The sequence below is a fragment of the Accipiter gentilis genome, chromosome 15, assembly GCF_929443795.1.
Source record: "Accipiter gentilis chromosome 15, bAccGen1.1, whole genome shotgun sequence".
Lineage (NCBI taxonomy): Eukaryota > Metazoa > Chordata > Aves > Accipitriformes > Accipitridae > Astur > Astur gentilis.
The window spans coordinates 11,898,620-11,915,290 of record NC_064894.1 but is presented as its reverse complement, the minus strand read 5'-3'; the positions used below and the strand labels follow the sequence as shown (position 1 = coordinate 11,915,290).

At 46.9% G+C, this 16,671-nt stretch overlaps 1 protein-coding gene across 7 annotated transcripts; it reads left to right on the top strand.

The window, feature by feature from the left end:
* The first annotated feature begins 625 nt into the window (after positions 1-625).
* On the top strand, positions 626-15,832 carry CNR1 (cannabinoid receptor 1). Of its 7 annotated transcripts, none has more exons than XM_049817909.1 (4): positions 661-775; positions 8,160-8,252; positions 8,699-8,755; positions 13,763-15,832. In XM_049817909.1, exon 4 carries the CDS (start codon positions 13,824-13,826, stop codon positions 15,243-15,245), a length of 1,422 nt encoding a protein of 473 aa, XP_049673866.1. In that variant the 5' UTR covers positions 661-775; positions 8,160-8,252; positions 8,699-8,755; positions 13,763-13,823; the 3' UTR covers positions 15,246-15,832. The 7 variants fall into 7 exon arrangements, with proteins under 7 accessions (XP_049673870.1, XP_049673866.1, XP_049673869.1 ...); XM_049817911.1 differs by lacking the exon at positions 661-775 and adding an exon at positions 1,438-1,592; XM_049817910.1 differs by lacking the exon at positions 661-775 and adding an exon at positions 1,659-1,813.
* The last annotated feature ends 839 nt before the right edge of the window (positions 15,833-16,671 follow it).

Below are 16,671 nucleotides of genomic sequence, written 5' to 3'. Positions count from 1 at the left end.
GCGGGCGGGCGGGGGCGCGGGGCACGGCCCGGACGGGGCGGTCGGGGCCCCGCTGTCCGCTGCCGCCCGCCTCCACCCACCCCGCGGTTGTCCGTGTCTCCCTCCCCCGTGTCCCCGCGTCCCTCCCCCGGGACGAAGTTTGGCCGCCGCCGCCGCCGCCGCCCGTCTTTCCCCGGCGCTGCCAGGGCCGGGACAAAAGGCACACTGACACGTGATGGGAGCCGGGCTTCATAAATGGGACCGGAGCGGGGCGGAAAGCGGGGGGGGGACGCGGTGGCGGCGTGTGCCGGAGCCGCGCCGGGCTCCCGCCGGCTCCCGCGCTGCCTCCCCGCGCCGAGGCGGCGGCGGCGGCAGCGGGCGGAGGCGGCGGCGGCGGCGGAGGAGGAGGAGGAGGAGGAGGAGGAGGGCGGCCGGGGGCGGCGGCGGCGGCGGCCTGGGGGGGCGGGCGGCACATGGAGCCGCGGCGGCGGCGGCGGCGGCGGGGCGGCGGAGCCCGGCGCGCCGCCTGAGCCCGGCGAGCGAGGGCGGCGGTGGTCGGAGAGGAGGCGCCGAGGGGAGGGAAGGGAAGAAGGGGAGGCAGCCGGGGCGGGGGGTGGTGGTGGTGGTGGGGGCGGGGGGGGGGGGCGGAGTCTCCCACCTCCTCCTTCCCCTCGCCGGCACCGCCTCCTCGGCGCTCCCCAGTGCCGGGGTGCCCGGGCGGGGCGGCGCTCCCGCTCCCTGCCGGGGGTCGGCGCGGCCGGAGCAGGCGGGGGACGCGGCCGGTGCCGTGCGGAGGGTAAGGACGCCGCGGGGCGGGGAGGAAGGGAGGGGAGGGGGGTGGGGGTGGGTGTACGGTGGGTGCCCCCCCCCCCCCCCCCCGGCCGGGGGCCGGGTTAGCCGTCGTCCCCCTCAAAGTTTGTTGGCGGCGTGGGTGTGTGCGGGGGGTGGTGGTGCGGGGGGTGACACCGCCTGCCCCGACGGCGGAGAGGCGGCCGCCTGCGGGAGCATCCCTCCCCGGGACCCCCGCGCTGCGGGGGGGGCGGACGGACGGACGGACGGACGGAGGAGGGGGACGGACGACGACCCCGGGGAGGAGCGCGGATCTCGCCCCTGCCCCGGGCACGGCCCCGCGCCGCCGCCGCCGCCGCCGCCGCCGCCGCCGGCTCGGGCGGTTGGGGGAGAGTTGGAGGGTGGCCCGCGGCCACCCGGGAGAAAAAGCCGGTGGCCCGAGGTACGTGGTTTGCTTTGGCGAGCCCGGCCGGAGGACGAGGGGACCCCGTTTGTCGTGGGGAGGTGCGGGAGGCTGGTGGCGGTTCTGGTGAACACGCGTCTATTCTTCTGTGCGCGGAGCCGGCGGCCGCCCGGGTTCCCTCCCGCAGGACCTTCTCTGACCTCGGAGGTTTCTCCTCTGGTCCGAACCCGAACCCAGCGGGGATTGAGGGCGGGTGGCGTTCGGGCCGGTTTCCCTGGGCTGGGCGCTTTTCCTCCCGAAAACTCTTGCCGTTGAGGCCGTGACCGAAATAAAAGGCGGTCCGTGGCGGTGTGCGCAGCGAGGTTCCGTTGGATGTCACTTAGGCATCCAGCATCTCCAGAATATCCCGGTAGGGTTTTTGGTGGGTTGGTTTGTTTTTGTCTGAAATTCGGAGGTCTGGGGGGGGGGGGGGGGGAACGGCCGGAAAAAGAGTGAGCTTTTTAAACTTCACGCAGTGCTTGTCATGTGAAATCTTGAGCTGTTGAGAGATAATTCTGGGTAACCAGATGGGCTTATTTTACATGGGCATCTTTTTGTCTCAAAGACGCCTGCAAATCTGCATTGAGAACACCCCTGGATGAGGTATGTACCGAGCCTTTGGTAGGAGAGAGCTCGTTACTGTGATTTCAGTTTGATTAAGTAAAATGGTGTCAGAAGATGAAGTCCATAGTTTTCCTTCTTTCTCTGAAATTATCATCGGTGTTATTCTCTGTATGGCAGCAAATGTTCGTATTAACAGTTTCGGCATATGTTGTCTTCTTTCAGAAGATAAAAGGACATATATAACATAAAGCCAGATAACAAAATACTCCTTCTTGAGTACCTACAAGTTTGGTTTTTTTTAAAAAAAAAACGTGGTGTGGCTTTTTTAACCTGTTAAAGGTGTAGTAATGTTTGGGGTTTTGTTTTTGTTCCTTAGCTGTATCATCTTGTTTTCTCATTGTTATTGTTCACCTTTTCTTAAAGGAATATTGCATTCTCTGCTGGGGGTGGCATTGCTGTTCACATATACCAAGATCATGCAAAGGATCCGAGTGATATTTAATATGATAATTTAATAACAAAATGTACAACATTGCAGAAATTACATGGGTGTGCTTAATTCTTTTCGGATTACACCTCATATCAACTGCTAGCACGGGTTTTCCCTTCTCAAGAAAGGAAAAAAACCCTGTGACTATAGTAGGAATATTTATCATGCAGGCAGAGTTTATTAAATCAGCCGTAAAAGAAATGAACGTAACATCTTTAAACAGTTTAGAGGATGAATGTGTAATTCCTGATTTGCTTGAGGTTAAAATTAGTTTTGTAGCAGTCAGGAACAGCTTTGCTTTATTATCTGTTGGTCTTTGGAATGAGAGGCAGAACCATTAAAAAAAAAAAAAAATAAAGCAGAATTGATAAAAGCAATAACTGTTTGACTGAGCCAGCAGGCATCTATTGCCAGGGGGGGAAAAAAAAAAGTTGGCTAGGTAAAGAAATCGACTATTTGCTCTGAATTTACCTCGTCAACCATTCGATAACACCTAAACCCACAGTAATCAAATCAAAATACCTATAAAACTCAAGGTGAAGGTGGAAGCAGGTTATAGTATTGTGAGGATGAGCCGGTGGGCGCCTTTGATCCTGGCTGTTGTTCTTTGGCGAATTATGTTAGCTCAGTTGCATAAAGGACCCCATTAAGGGCTTTCATGCTCTGCTGAAGGAATGGCAGGTCTTAGCCAATGCAAGCCTTTCTTTCCCTTTCTCTGTTCACAGATTTCTGATTGGGCAACAGAAGTTTAGAAATGAAATAACTTTTTTTTTCTTTTTAAGTCATTTCTGACTTTCAGCCTTTAACGTGGCCATCCCAAAATGCTTGCAGACTGTCAGCCTGCTGCGAATTTTGGTGCTGAAAGTGTTAGGCGCTAGAGAGGGAGAGCTGGGATGGCTTTCCTTTCTATTGAGTAGTAGGTGAGGAGATTAAGAGGCAAGGGGGAACCCAAACCCGTGTAATCACTTAGTATTGCCCAGTAGTTTTACAAACACATCGCCATTCCTGGTTCTGCAGGTCTCATGCGCTGTCTTCCACTCACCTAGTTTCTCTACTTCTGCACATTTTAAGAGAAATTACTGCAACTTCTCTGACGCAAACTTTGTGACCTCTTACTAGTCATGCCGTCGGCTACCTAGGCATCCGCAGAATTAATTTTTCTCGACGGTGATTGCTCTTCCATTTCTTCGCAGATGTCTATATTGGCTTTATCCGAGTCTCCTCCTGAAACGGTAAATGATTTTAGGTATGTTTCACTGCAATTTCCCAAATAGTTTAGGCTGTGTATAGGACGAATGCTCTACAAAACCACGCATCAACCACGTAAGTGAGAATTTGGAGATTTTTCTCTTCTCTAGCAGCAAATTTGCATAGTCTGCTGCTGATTTAAAATATGTACTGCGGACGACCCTAACACTGGGATTTGGCCAAGTTCAAAGCAGCTGTGCAGATGGACACAGAAGACAGAAGGCAGAGGGAAATAGACCCTTTTAATCATAACAAGGCTGCTCTTGTTTTCCTATCTATAGTGGAAATGCATGCCAGCCCCTCGTACTTAAAAGCAAGCTTGCAAATGTGCCAGAATAGACAGCAACAGCATTTGTTGTTAATGCAAACTTAAAAATGTGACAACCTGTCTTCTCAGTACTGCTCTTTACATCTCCATTTCTAGACTGACGCTGTACTGCTGCAAAAAGTGCACATCCGATCGCTGTCGGTGGGATAAGAATTTCCTCCCCAGAACTCAGGCTCTTTGAAAGTGCAGGGCTTTGTTAATGATTGCTGAAACCAGCCACGACCTGTCCTTTCGAAATGGTTATAATGACTTATAAATCAATTTCTCGTTAGAAAGAACTTTTTTTTTTTCTTTTTCCCGAAGGTGCCATTGTTGCCCATGAAAAATGATTGGGTTTGCAACATAAGGTTGGAGCACATTTTATTCTGCCATTTGTGCCTCGTGCAGGGGCATTATGGTGATGCATACACCAAGCCTGGTTCTGCCTCTCTTCAGTAGGAATATCTTTTTTTGATCAAGCTACCCACAGCCAAATTACAGATAAAATAGATACTTCACTACTGTGTGTGTTAGTATAATGTCACTCCTTACTCTTTGGCTGGAGTATTGGTGAAACTGGATGTGTTACACATTTCAGATGTTGTTTTGTTTGTGTAGATAGAGACTAGTTGGTATCAAATAATACCTCATCCTGTGTTAACCTGTTTTATGGCAGTTGTATATTCTTAAGGAAGGCATGTTCACTCACCACAAAGTACTGAGCAGTTCTGTAGGGAATACTGTCAGTTCCCTTTCAGACATCACTGGAGTAATTTTCATATTTCTGCATTTTAGGAAACATTTAAAAGTTGTGCTTAGGGGCTTAGCGGGCTCCCACCTTCCCTCTTTGGTGAATGTGAAACATGCTCTCAGAAACCACTGGTTTTAGTCAGTTCTTTCTCTGTTTTAAACAATGCAGTACTGGAGTCCAGACTATGCATGTGTCTGGAAAATTAGGTGGCATAGGTTTGGAGCGTGTATATAGGTTACCTATATGTATATATACATGCAAAATAATTTTTACGGGATCTTCGTGATAGATGTATTCGGGTTAGATTCTTGCTTTTCCCCAGGAAGGCTGTGTATAAGAGAATTCAAAAAGATACTCAGCAGTCATCCTGCCTATATTTTCTGTACCTACACTTCTAGCTTGTCTCGTCTCCTTGTCCTCTGGTACCAGGAATTTGAGTTTACGCATGACTAACACTACTGCAGCGTTTGTGAGACTTTAGTTGTTTCTCTAGGCATGTGTATGTGTTTGTGTATGTCTATCTGTGAGTTTATGCATAGAAATATATACATACACACACACACACACACACAAAGAAAAAGTCATAACTCATCCCTCGGTATCTTTTAACTATTTCTCAAAATCTGGTGTAATTTTGGCTGGAGTCTCTCCGCAATTTCTTGTTCTGGCTACTTGGATATCGGATTCTACTGTAATTCTTTCTCACTTCTCCTCTTGTCTCCCTCTCTTCTTTTTTTAAAAAAGAAAAGCATCTGCATATTTCGAAGACACGCACCATTGCCAAGCAATCTGGTGTAGTGGCTTAATATGCTGGCAAATAATTTCACAAGTTGTTTGTGTGTGTGAAGGCAGTATATTTGAATATCATTATATTCTGAATGTAGCTATGAAGAGAGTTATCTGAGCTTATTTAAATTTTATGAAAGGCCAGACAGCTCCAGAAATGAAAGAATGTTTTACATTTTTTAATTGGAGTGCATATTTTCATCCTTTGCTAATGCTGATGGCGTGGGACATCGCCTTTACCAAAAGCCTTTCTGTCCTAGCTTCTGAGCACTGCCAGTACTTGCTGGCCTAATAACAATTTTCGGGAGAAGCAGACTCCTGAGGACTGAGGTAGAAGGGATGTTGCCTTGCAATGTGTTGCTGACTTTCTGTGCACTAGCTTTCAGTCATTGCTTGCAAACCCCTCTTCCCTTTTCCCCTTTTGGTGTGTTTACCCGCTGGATGGGTCACCCACTGGCTCCATTTGAGCCCTTTCTCTTCCTTTCCCCCTCTCAGGGCCGTATCCTGTACGTCATTTTCTTTAAGCAGTTTGATTTTCATTAACTTCCCTGGCCAGATTTGCTCAGCTGATCTCTCCTGAGCGTCCCCAGCTCAGTCCCATGTGCCAGCGCGTACAGCGCTGTCCTTTTCTGTGACCTTACCGGGGATGGCTTCTCAGAGCCCTGTGCGTCTTCCTTCGCCGTTTGAATACACATCAGAAATGGACTTTCAAAAGAGCAAGTCCTTGCCTGCGGAACAGTGGGTCTGTTCTTTCTTTACAGTGAGATCTGAAAATCCCACTAGCTATATCCTTCAGCTTACGGAGGTGTCTCTGAAGTTTGGATAGCTCGGCGGAGGAGGGAGGTTTTCTCTCGTGAGTTTTCTCCTTCGCCTGATCTGCTTTCCCCATGCCGATCACCAAGGCAATTCTTCTCTTTCCCTGAAATCTGGATGCCTAACTCCCAGTGTGGCTCCTTCCACTTGGGTCTTCCTCTCTTACCTGTCCCCAGTTTGCTCCCATCTCACCTGAAGACGTCCTACTCCCTGTATGAGGAAAGTAGTTATCTCCCCTCTCTCCTCCCAATCCCCCTCACACCGATCACTTAACCCGCATTACCTTTGCTCTCAGCATCTCCTTGCTACCTTGCTATCTCACCAAGTCCTTGATTAAAACTTGTTACAGCCACAGTTTGTGGCGGGGGCGGAGGCAGACAGGCACTCTGTGCAGTTTATGAGAGTTCTCCCTGGAGCCTGATGTTTTTGCTACCTTTCAGTCTCTCATCCCTTAATAAAGCTCACTTATAATTTCTGCTGCAAAAAATTCATGCCCTTTTTTGTTCTGCTCTGGCCATTACATGAAAGCTGTTTTCTTGCAGTGGTTATCTCTTCCCCCCCCCTCCCAAGTGTGGTTTTTTCCCCAGTTTCATCCTCTAGATGTTACATTCTTCTGGGGACCTTTAGCGTTTAGCCTCCAGTGGAGCCTGGGTCTTTTATGTCCTCCTCTGCTCTTTCAAATGACTTCTCTGCCTTCAACTACACGTTGTGTGCTAAGCTGCTGTCTCTTCTAGGTACTTCCAGGAGACTGACTGTTCAGTCCCCATCTCTTTTGCACCTGGCTGGGCTTCTCTGTCTCCGTTTAACATTTATGTGAGTTCTGCTCAGCAGCAGTAAGCTCCTGCACCTTTTGGCTTTAGAGAATCACTAGAAAAGAGGCTGGAAATGAAGCGATTTCTGTTGGAATATTGAAATCCAAGATAAGCCCTTTTGTGAAAAAGTTTGAGTTCAAAATTGACCAGGTTAATGAGTTCTCTTCCATTGTCTTTAATATGTAAATACCATAACATTGTATCGAACTTTTCGTATTAACCTGTTCCTTCTGCTTTATTGGGAAATGGGTCCCTAAACTGGAGCTGATTTTAAGCAAATACCAGGTCACTCTTGCTTCACTGCTTCCCTTTCGTCTGAGCCTTTAATACTTCAGCGAGCCTCTTCATCCTCTCCCAAAACTCTGTCTTTACATGAAATTAAGATGTATAAAGTAAACCGTGAAAGATCTTAAAATCCCGTGTCGTTTTAAGATAGCCACCTCCTCCTTCCCTCCTTTCTCCCAAAAGCCAGGCAGACCAGCTAGCTGTAGTTTCCCATTAACGTGACCCTGATGGTCCCCCTTGCTGGCTTGTGACTTCAGTACTTCATCTTGTCTCCGACTTGGTAGGAAATGTGTGTGTAGGGGGCTGTATTTCACAAGCTAAGGGGTTTCGAGCGAACTCAGGAGCTTTGGGGGTTTTTCACAGGCAGATGGGGCAGCTGTCCCTGCTCTTTCCCCTGCGCCTGGGTGGGATGTGGGAGACACATCCTTGGTTTGCTTCATTCAGAGAAGGGGCTTCAATCTAAGCCTCTCAGTCACAACGCGTGCACCCTGCCTGCTGGAATATCGGTTAGTGCCTTTATTTCTGGATGTTTAACTCTTGATCCCACGTGGAACAACTGGAGCGGTTTAGAGACGGGCGGCAGAACAGAGAGGCTGCCAGCACGCTCACCTGGCTTGCAGGAGGGCAAAGTTCGGGTCCTTCACCCGCACCAAACCAGGACTTCAACCTCGCTTTTGAACCTCTCTGATCTTAGACAGACGCATATGCCCCGGCTGTTTGGGAGGTAAGGCACAGCCTTTTTTTCTCTGTGCCTGCAAGTCACCTGTGGTAAAACTGGTACACACATCTCGCCAACAAAACTTTGGAGGGAGGAAATAATGTTATTTCTTAAAAACATTGTCAGTCACTGATTAACGCTCTGTTTTCCCCCTTGTTTTGTTTTTGTCGTTCAGATTGTCAGCTGCTGGATGCTGGCGGGTGTCACGTAGGGGCAGTTTGCCCCCAAATTAGAACAATCCAGCCCCTATCCTGCTAGCGTGCAAACGGTACGTTAATTAACATAAATAACCGTGTAGCTGTTGTTGCTTGCTAATTAAGGTTCAACTTGCCAAAGATATCATCACGTTACATAAGAACAAAATTTGGTTCAGTACTTGCATGCCCTAGTTTACCCCATAGCCAATAGTGCCTTGCTGTAACTGGAAGGCAGCATCCCTCATTTGCTCCTCTCCTAGTGTCTGTGGTCCTTCCCGATCCCTCATGCAGAGAAAATTCCCACGGAAGTGAATGCAAGTTTTCCTGCATTAGGAGTGACAGCGTATTTGCTGTTTATAGCCTAGGAGTAGCACAGTGTTGGAGATGGAGTAGTAAAACAGTAAATAGGATAGGGGTAACATTGCTTTCACATTCTTCTCAACATGTGTTTTTTCCTTGCTCGGTGTTCCCGAGCCTTCGAATGCCATTTCTCAGACTGCACATTTCTTTCTCCAAGGTTTAGAAACCTTGTTCTGTCCTCGAAGCAGTATCGTTCATCGCCATATGGGATAAGGTAATTATTAGCCATATAAATTTTCATTTTATAGGACAGTTCTAATTCCTGGAGGCCAACAGTTACTATGGTAGATCTCATTTCTCTCAGCTGACTACGCAGGAGTATAAATTACTGCTGTTTCTCCTGTGGTAGTACTTTGCAGAGCCAGTTTGGTAGGAGTCCCAGTGTACTGGGCACTAGGCGAACTTAGAAGATAAAGCTCTTCTCTGAAGGACTTACAAGCCTTGTAACATGTAAGCAAGGAGAATGCATTTACATATTTTTAGGCATTCAAAAACTACGTTTCAATTATACTTACTAGTCCTTTAGCCTGTTCTTAATTAGCTGTGGGTATCATAGAAGAAATGTATAGACATAGAGATCAAAATATTTTCTAAAATAGAAGCTAGAAGGGTTTGATTGCAGATTTCCCTTTGTTGTTTTGATTCCTTTTCTTGCCACGTCAACATTTTTGCAGTTATCGGTAGCATCATTGTATTGCTCATAATTACTTTCCAAGGAAGAACGCAAATATTCACTATTTCTATTCAGGCTATTAAAATTGCTCTATCAATCATCCTCGTTGGAATATGATAATAAGTTCGGCCCTTTCTTTAGACAACAATAAAAACTTTCCAGCCCTCCCTCTCCCCCAGAACAACAGGAGAAGGTAGGTAATAGCATTTTAATGAAGTTGCATTCTTGTTCCTCAAGTGAGCTGGTCCTGTGGACCAACGAGAAGTCCAGGGGAGGTATAATTCTCCGCGTTGTCCGAGCCGAGTTAGCAGCCTTTTATGTATCACGTAGTTTAGATTTTACCTAAGGGGTCTTCATATTCAGATAGCATCCAAGCTTTTTTAAGGCTATATGTAACCACACAGCGGAGGGCAGTACTAAGACTTGCCCCCTCACCTCTTCGCTAATTCTTCTGCTTTAAGGGCAGAGCCTTACAAAGTGGTGTCTTCAACCTTCAGCTGATGTTTAACACCTCCTGTGTTTGAACCCCGGTAAAGCAGGCTGGGAGAAAGGGCTGGAGAAGGTTAAATGCAGGTCTCTGCAGACAGCTTAGCGTGTGTTTGTAAAAGCCACTCCATCTAGTGGCAGTCCCTTCGCACAGCTGGTCCGGCAGTGCCCATCAACAGCCGCCCGCTGATGGGAGAAAAGTCTAAAATGGTGTTCAGCTATGGGTTTTCTGGTTTTGGTCTTCAAGATAAAAGATGCTTGAAATGTTGTATCCTTTGTTTAATCCTTACCCGTAATCATAATTCATCACTTGCTGCGAATTGCTGCATGCAGTCATGGAAATATATCGAAAATCGTGAGTGCCGGCATCAGCGCGGGCTCTTCCTCATCTTTAATCAATGCTTCAGTTCTTTTTAAAGCTGTTTTAAAGTGAGTGAGGTAGTAGAGCTCATTTAAGGAAGGGATGAAGCGGAGAGCTTTGGGGACTCCAAGGCTGTGTTGGAAGAGCGGACTCAAAGGCTCTCCTCCCTCGCTGCCGCCCTTGGCGTAGGGGACCTGGCTGCGGCACACGGCCGTCTCCCCAGCCCCGTCCAGAGAGGAGGGATCTGTGCAGGGGACCCTTGTCCTCGAGGGAGGCTGTGAGAAGCCACAGAGGCTCCCAGGGTATTGCGTGTAGAGATGGTCATGGGTCTTGAGCAGGATCGGGTCGGGTTGGGTTGAAGCCAACTGCAAAGAGCAGTGTGGCCACGTGGCGCGGGCTGTCCCGTTGCCTGCTCGTCGCTCCAGGTTCGGACAGAAGAGCTCAGAGCCAAAATTTGTACAGCACTGGCACGTGCACCTGACCAAACGAAAAGACCAAGAACTAGACCGCTAGTTCTGCCATTGGCTTTTCGGTCTGTGTGAAATCGTGCAACACCTCAAACTGTGACCTGGACTCTCCTGACGACTGCAGTGCCAAAAGCCCAGTCTTGTTTTCACTAGACAGCTGTGGAAAACCTCACCGATCGCTTCAGTGCATTTCAGTATTGTAGCTTATACCGGGACAAGCCAGTATCTAAATTAAAATAAACAAAATTCCAGTAAAGTGCAATTCCAGAACGGGCGAATGGCTGTTTTACTGCAACTTTAATAAAAATCAACTGCTACTTGAATAGGTGCATGCACACATACTGCTAGAAATTTCCAATTATGATATTCCCAGCAGCAAACAAAAACAAAATTAATGTCAGCTGCATCCCCCAAAGCCTAAACTACACCACTAATGAACTCCCAAGTACTCTCAAACAAAAGTCTCTTTGCAGAGAAAATAAGGTGGAAATTACTGTAATAATCTCAATGTAAAAATACAGAGGGAGAAAAAAATCATTGAAATTCAGAGTAGGACTTGCGTCTCCTGATCCCATTAACCGTGTTGTTAGCATAGCATATGCATGCATAGTGATATTGTCACATAACTCACTGCCACCTTCAAAAGAGCACGCAGGAATTTGTGTTCTTTCATTTGTATTTCAAACAAAGGTAGGGGTTGCACGGCGGCTTGCACCTTATTCTGAGGAAGTCTATACTTACATGACTCCAGCAGGAACCAGCTACCTCCTAACAATTTGTTTGTCTGTCTAGCAGAAGTGCTCAGTTGCATACAATTTTTGAAGCTTTACTCGAACGTCATCTTGACATGGGGCTGTGGCTTTAATCACTGAAATGGTTGTCTCTTCTGTCAGAAATAAGCTGGAATAACAGAGAATACCACAGCCATCTTTACGTGTTTTTTGAACTACTTGATTTAATATTTTTTGAGTAGTTTTCAAATTAATAACACATTCGTCACTTCTGGTTTTAAACTGGTGTTACAATGCCAAGCTTAAAGTTGCCAGACTTCACCCAAAGCAGATTTGTCAGCTGTCAGCAGGGTCATCTTTGCAACATGTAACATCTGTAAATTCTCCTAGGAACAGCTGTAAAGCACCTTCTGGAAGAAAAGTACCTTATGTATTGGATTATTGCTGTTCATTTTTAATTGTGTGCTTCAGTCACATTTCCTTCCCTGACTGCTCACACCCTCAAAATTAAATTCCTTAATACTGTCTGTCTCGCTAATAATTACGTTGTTATTTGCTGAGCAAACGACGTCTGCAAAAGCTGACACAGCCAGTGTGTATTGTGTGTTAGACTTGTTCATACTCATCCTTAGTTGCAGTGTCTTCTGGACGTCCAGGTTCATATATTCTCTTTAACACTCAGTGTCCAGACCTGCTGAATCAAATGCAAAACTTTAAAGAACTGTGGAAAAAGTCGTGAGTGTTCAGATGCTATGTGTAAGTGCAGTATAAATATCTCATCAGCCAAATGATCTCTGCTTGTTTTGGAAATGCGCATGATTTCTTCTGGTTTTAAGTGTTGGTATTGTTGTAGAGAGGAACGCTTTTCTTCTTTCTTTCAGTTTTTGTGGGAAAACAGCTGTGGTACCTACTGTGCAAGTTTCCTCTTTAGGAGTTGGGGTGATCAGTACTCTGGGTTTTGGCAGATAATCCTTCGTGGCCTTTCTGGCCGTTTATTGTCAGTTGTGTAAAGTGAACAGGTTAAGTCAGTACAAGCCTATATGTGGCATCTGGGATTTCCTGAGTGTCACAAACAATTTCCTCCATTCTCGAAGCGTGAAGAAGCTTGGTTTTGCTCCTGTTGCTGATGTAATCTTCAAGGTGTCCCACAGCAGATGCAGAATAGCTGTAGCACACCAAAGCAGTGATTCTGGGTCTTCTTTACATTCAGACCACTCTCAGCCACTCTGGCAGTGGAAGGGGGCCCTAAGGCAGATGTTCCGTGCATATTCAAGACATGTTATATGGGCAAGGTTATGTAAAGGAGCACAGCATAAGAAGAGCTGTAAGACCTGTCTTACATGTTGATGCACATAGGATGCTCAGATGCTGATGAGGGTGCTCTCTGAAGGGTGCCCTGACCGGGAATTGCAGCCTGCAGTTAATCACCATCCCTGAGCAAAGGCTGGGCATGGTGGGACTCAGAGACCACTGGGTACCCAAGGACCTTCTGCTGGGCTCCCCCTTTCTGAGGGGACAGAATATTTTTGAGGGTGTCCCCAGTGGAATGAGTTACATTTCCGTGCTTCTCACCGGAGCAGTGGGACCTGGTCCCTTTTGCCTGGAGTTTTGGCCAGAGCTGCACTCTGACCCAAACTTGGCACCATGTTTTTCTAGGCAAGCGTGAACTGCCCTGATTGAGGCTTCTGATCTATGCAGAACGGATGGCTGGTGCACTCGCTGACTTAGCAGTGCTGGTCACCTTTCCTGAAACTGTGGACAAGGCTGGGTAACGACCCACCTCCCCCATATAGCCCAAACATCCCATTTACCTTGGTTTGCTTAGCAGAAGGAAGGACTAGAGTAATGAAGCTATATCTAGATCCCTATGTTTGTGGATGAAATACCTTGCTAATAAATTTGCAATAACAAATGCAGGATGTTAGTAGACCTCAGATTGCTGTAACAGGCTAATCTGAATATACAGGCATACAGGGTGAACTGTGAAACTTAAGAGTGCATGGCTCTTTCCCTGTTCCCTCTCTGTTGTCAGGTTTTCAAAAACCTCGGTGCCTTTTGAAAGAAAACCAATGAAGGTGATGATTCAATTTAATGCTGCTCTTGCAGTGGCACCTTGGTATTATCTAAATGAAGCAAGTCCAAGGAATATTGGTCAGCAAGGTACTTTGCAATCAGAAGCCAAGTTCAGATCGAGAGAAAAATACCTTTCTGGTGGAGTGGCTCAGAAGGTTTCTGATGATAAATGAAAATTACTTTCCTGTGGAATACTCAGTTCCCTGTGCCTCCGTTTTTCACGTCGCTTCTTAGTGTAACTCAGTTTTAGTGAAATCCAGGTGATTTCTTTCTAAGTGCTCGACTCACCCGGATTCCCGCAGGTGGCAAAGGCTAGGCCTGCACTGAATACAAGCGAAAGGTTGATTTTGTTTGACACAGTCGAACTAAGTTGTTTGTGGAGTTTGTCTCCCTGTTTATCTTAATGAAGTCTGATCTTTTCCCCTTCTAGGATTTCCTCCAATGCATTTTTCCCTCCCCCAAGTCCTTCTGAAACCAACAAGACTGGGGTTATGAAGTCAATCCTAGATGGCCTCGCAGATACAACTTTCCGAACAATCACGACAGATCTCCTTTACGCGGGCTCCAACGATATCCAGTACGAAGACATGAAAGGCGACATGGCATCCAAGCTGGGATACTATCCCCAGAAGTTCCCCCTCTCTTCCTTCAGGGGTGATCCTTTCCAAGAAAAAATGACTGCGGGAGATGATCCCCTGTTGAGCATTATTCCCTCCGATCAGGTCAACATCACAGAGTTTTACAACAAGTCCCTGTCCACGTTTAAGGATAATGAGGAGAACATACAGTGTGGGGAGAACTTCATGGATATGGAGTGCTTTATGATCCTGAACCCCAGCCAGCAGCTGGCCATCGCCGTGCTGTCGCTCACCCTGGGCACCTTCACGGTCCTGGAGAACCTCCTCGTCCTGTGCGTCATCCTCCACTCCCGAAGCCTCCGGTGTAGACCCTCCTACCATTTCATCGGCAGCCTGGCTGTGGCCGACCTCCTGGGCAGCGTGATTTTTGTCTACAGTTTTGTGGATTTCCATGTTTTCCACCGGAAGGACAGCCCCAACGTCTTCTTGTTCAAACTGGGTGGAGTTACAGCCTCCTTCACCGCCTCCGTAGGTAGCCTTTTCCTCACGGCAATAGACCGGTACATATCTATACACAGGCCACTAGCTTACAAAAGGATTGTTACCCGACCAAAGGCTGTCGTAGCGTTTTGTGTGATGTGGACCATCGCTATTGTAATAGCTGTTCTTCCTCTGCTCGGCTGGAACTGCAAAAAGCTCAATTCCGTTTGTTCGGACATATTCCCTCTCATCGATGAGACGTACCTGATGTTCTGGATCGGGGTCACCAGCGTCCTCTTGCTGTTCATTGTCTATGCCTACATGTACATACTGTGGAAGGCTCACAGCCACGCTGTTCGCATGATTCAGCGGGGCACACAGAAAAGCATCATCATCCAGTCTACGGAGGATGGTAAGGTACAGATCACTAGGCCCGATCAAACTCGAATGGACATCAGGTTAGCCAAAACCTTGGTCCTTATCCTAGTCGTTTTAATCATATGCTGGGGCCCTCTCCTCGCCATCATGGTGTACGATGTCTTTGGGAAAATGAACAAGCTCATCAAGACTGTCTTTGCCTTCTGTAGCATGCTCTGTTTGCTGAATTCGACAGTGAATCCCATCATCTACGCTCTGAGGAGCAAGGACTTGCGACACGCCTTCCGCAGCATGTTCCCCACCTGCGAAGGAACCGCGCAGCCCCTCGATAACAGCATGGAGTCTGACTGCCAGCACAAACACGCCAACAACGCGGGGAACGTGCACAGGGCTGCCGAGAGCTGCATTAAGAGCACAGTTAAGATTGCCAAAGTTACCATGTCTGTCTCCACGGACACGACTGCCGAAGCGTTGTAAGTCACAGACTTCTCAGCGTTGCGAGAAAAGGAGTTAGTTTAAAAAAAAAAAAAAAAAAAAAAGAAAAAAAAAAATCAACAACAGAGAAAACCAAACCCGTGGCTTAACGTGTTTGTACCCTCCTGTAATATTTTTTTGGTTTGTCATTGTAAGCTGAGCAATGATTGTGTTAAGAGCATTACCATCAGCCAGTTCTTCAGGTTTTACAATTAGGGATTCAAATTTTCAAAAGTTTTTTTCTCAAAAAGTGTTTACTGAATAATAGTAAGTTTCCTGAAAGAGCACAGAGAAAATACCAGGTTAGCAATGGTTCCTTTTGGGGTTGTGAAGAAAAATTGTGAAACCTAATTGAAAACTAATGCATCCTAAACCAATACCATGAAATAAGAAAAAAAGCCTTGTAATCATGCTGTTCATTTCAATGTGAAGTGTATTTCACGTCTGTAAGTAATAAGAGTTTTTGATTTTTTCCAAAAGCGGCAGTGCTGAGTTTTAGAGGTTTTGTAAAACGTGTCGTGTCCTGTGAATTGTATGCTGTTTTATTCTGTGTTATTGATATTTGTCTGATTAAACAAAGTGATAAGGTAGACTTCCGTGGAAGTAACGTGAAATGTGATATGTAAACCCCATTGAAAACACTTACTGTATTTGAAGAATTCCTATGAGCTATTTTGGAAATTTTACACTTTTAGTGGTCTTCTGTGGACTTAGAGGAGAGGCTTTGTGTTCTACTAAAATTATTTCCCCACTACCTTTATACTTTCACATGCATACGAGAGTAACAGCAACAAAGGAATAGAGGAGGAAAGTAAGAGAGGAATGCATTGGTTCAGACTTTTAAATACCACTGCGTTTATACAGAAGGACGTTTATGGTTGTACAGACTATCGCCCTGCTCTCGGGCGTTGCGTGAATACGAACACTGAAAAGCGAAGGTCCTGGATATTGGCTCCTTTAACAGGCAACTGGTTTGAAGCCACGTGCTGGTGCTGGACCACTGAAGACAGCATGTGTCAGACTCAATGTGCGATGTTATCACTGTGCAGTCAATGTATACTTGAAGTGTGTCGCATTCCTGTATCCCAGGTTTAAGCAGATTCAGCCTGAGATGCCAAACTCCCGTCTTCACTAAAAGAGGAGGAAATATTGTCAGACATTTTCTTATTGTGTGAGCGTGTATATAAATAAATATCTATGTGTGTGTATGTGTGTGTGCGTGTGTGTGTGTGTGTAAGTATACTAATCAGTGTGAGTCATGGTAGCATAACTAAGATAGGACACTATGACCAAATGTAAACTGTATTTCTTGTTGCACGCTTTGCACACGAATTCTGTTTCTAAAATTGAGTTCTTCCAACTGATTACTGATGAAAGTACCGTATTAAGAACATCCGCATCCACTCTGAGAGGTGTATCCGCGTGCTAG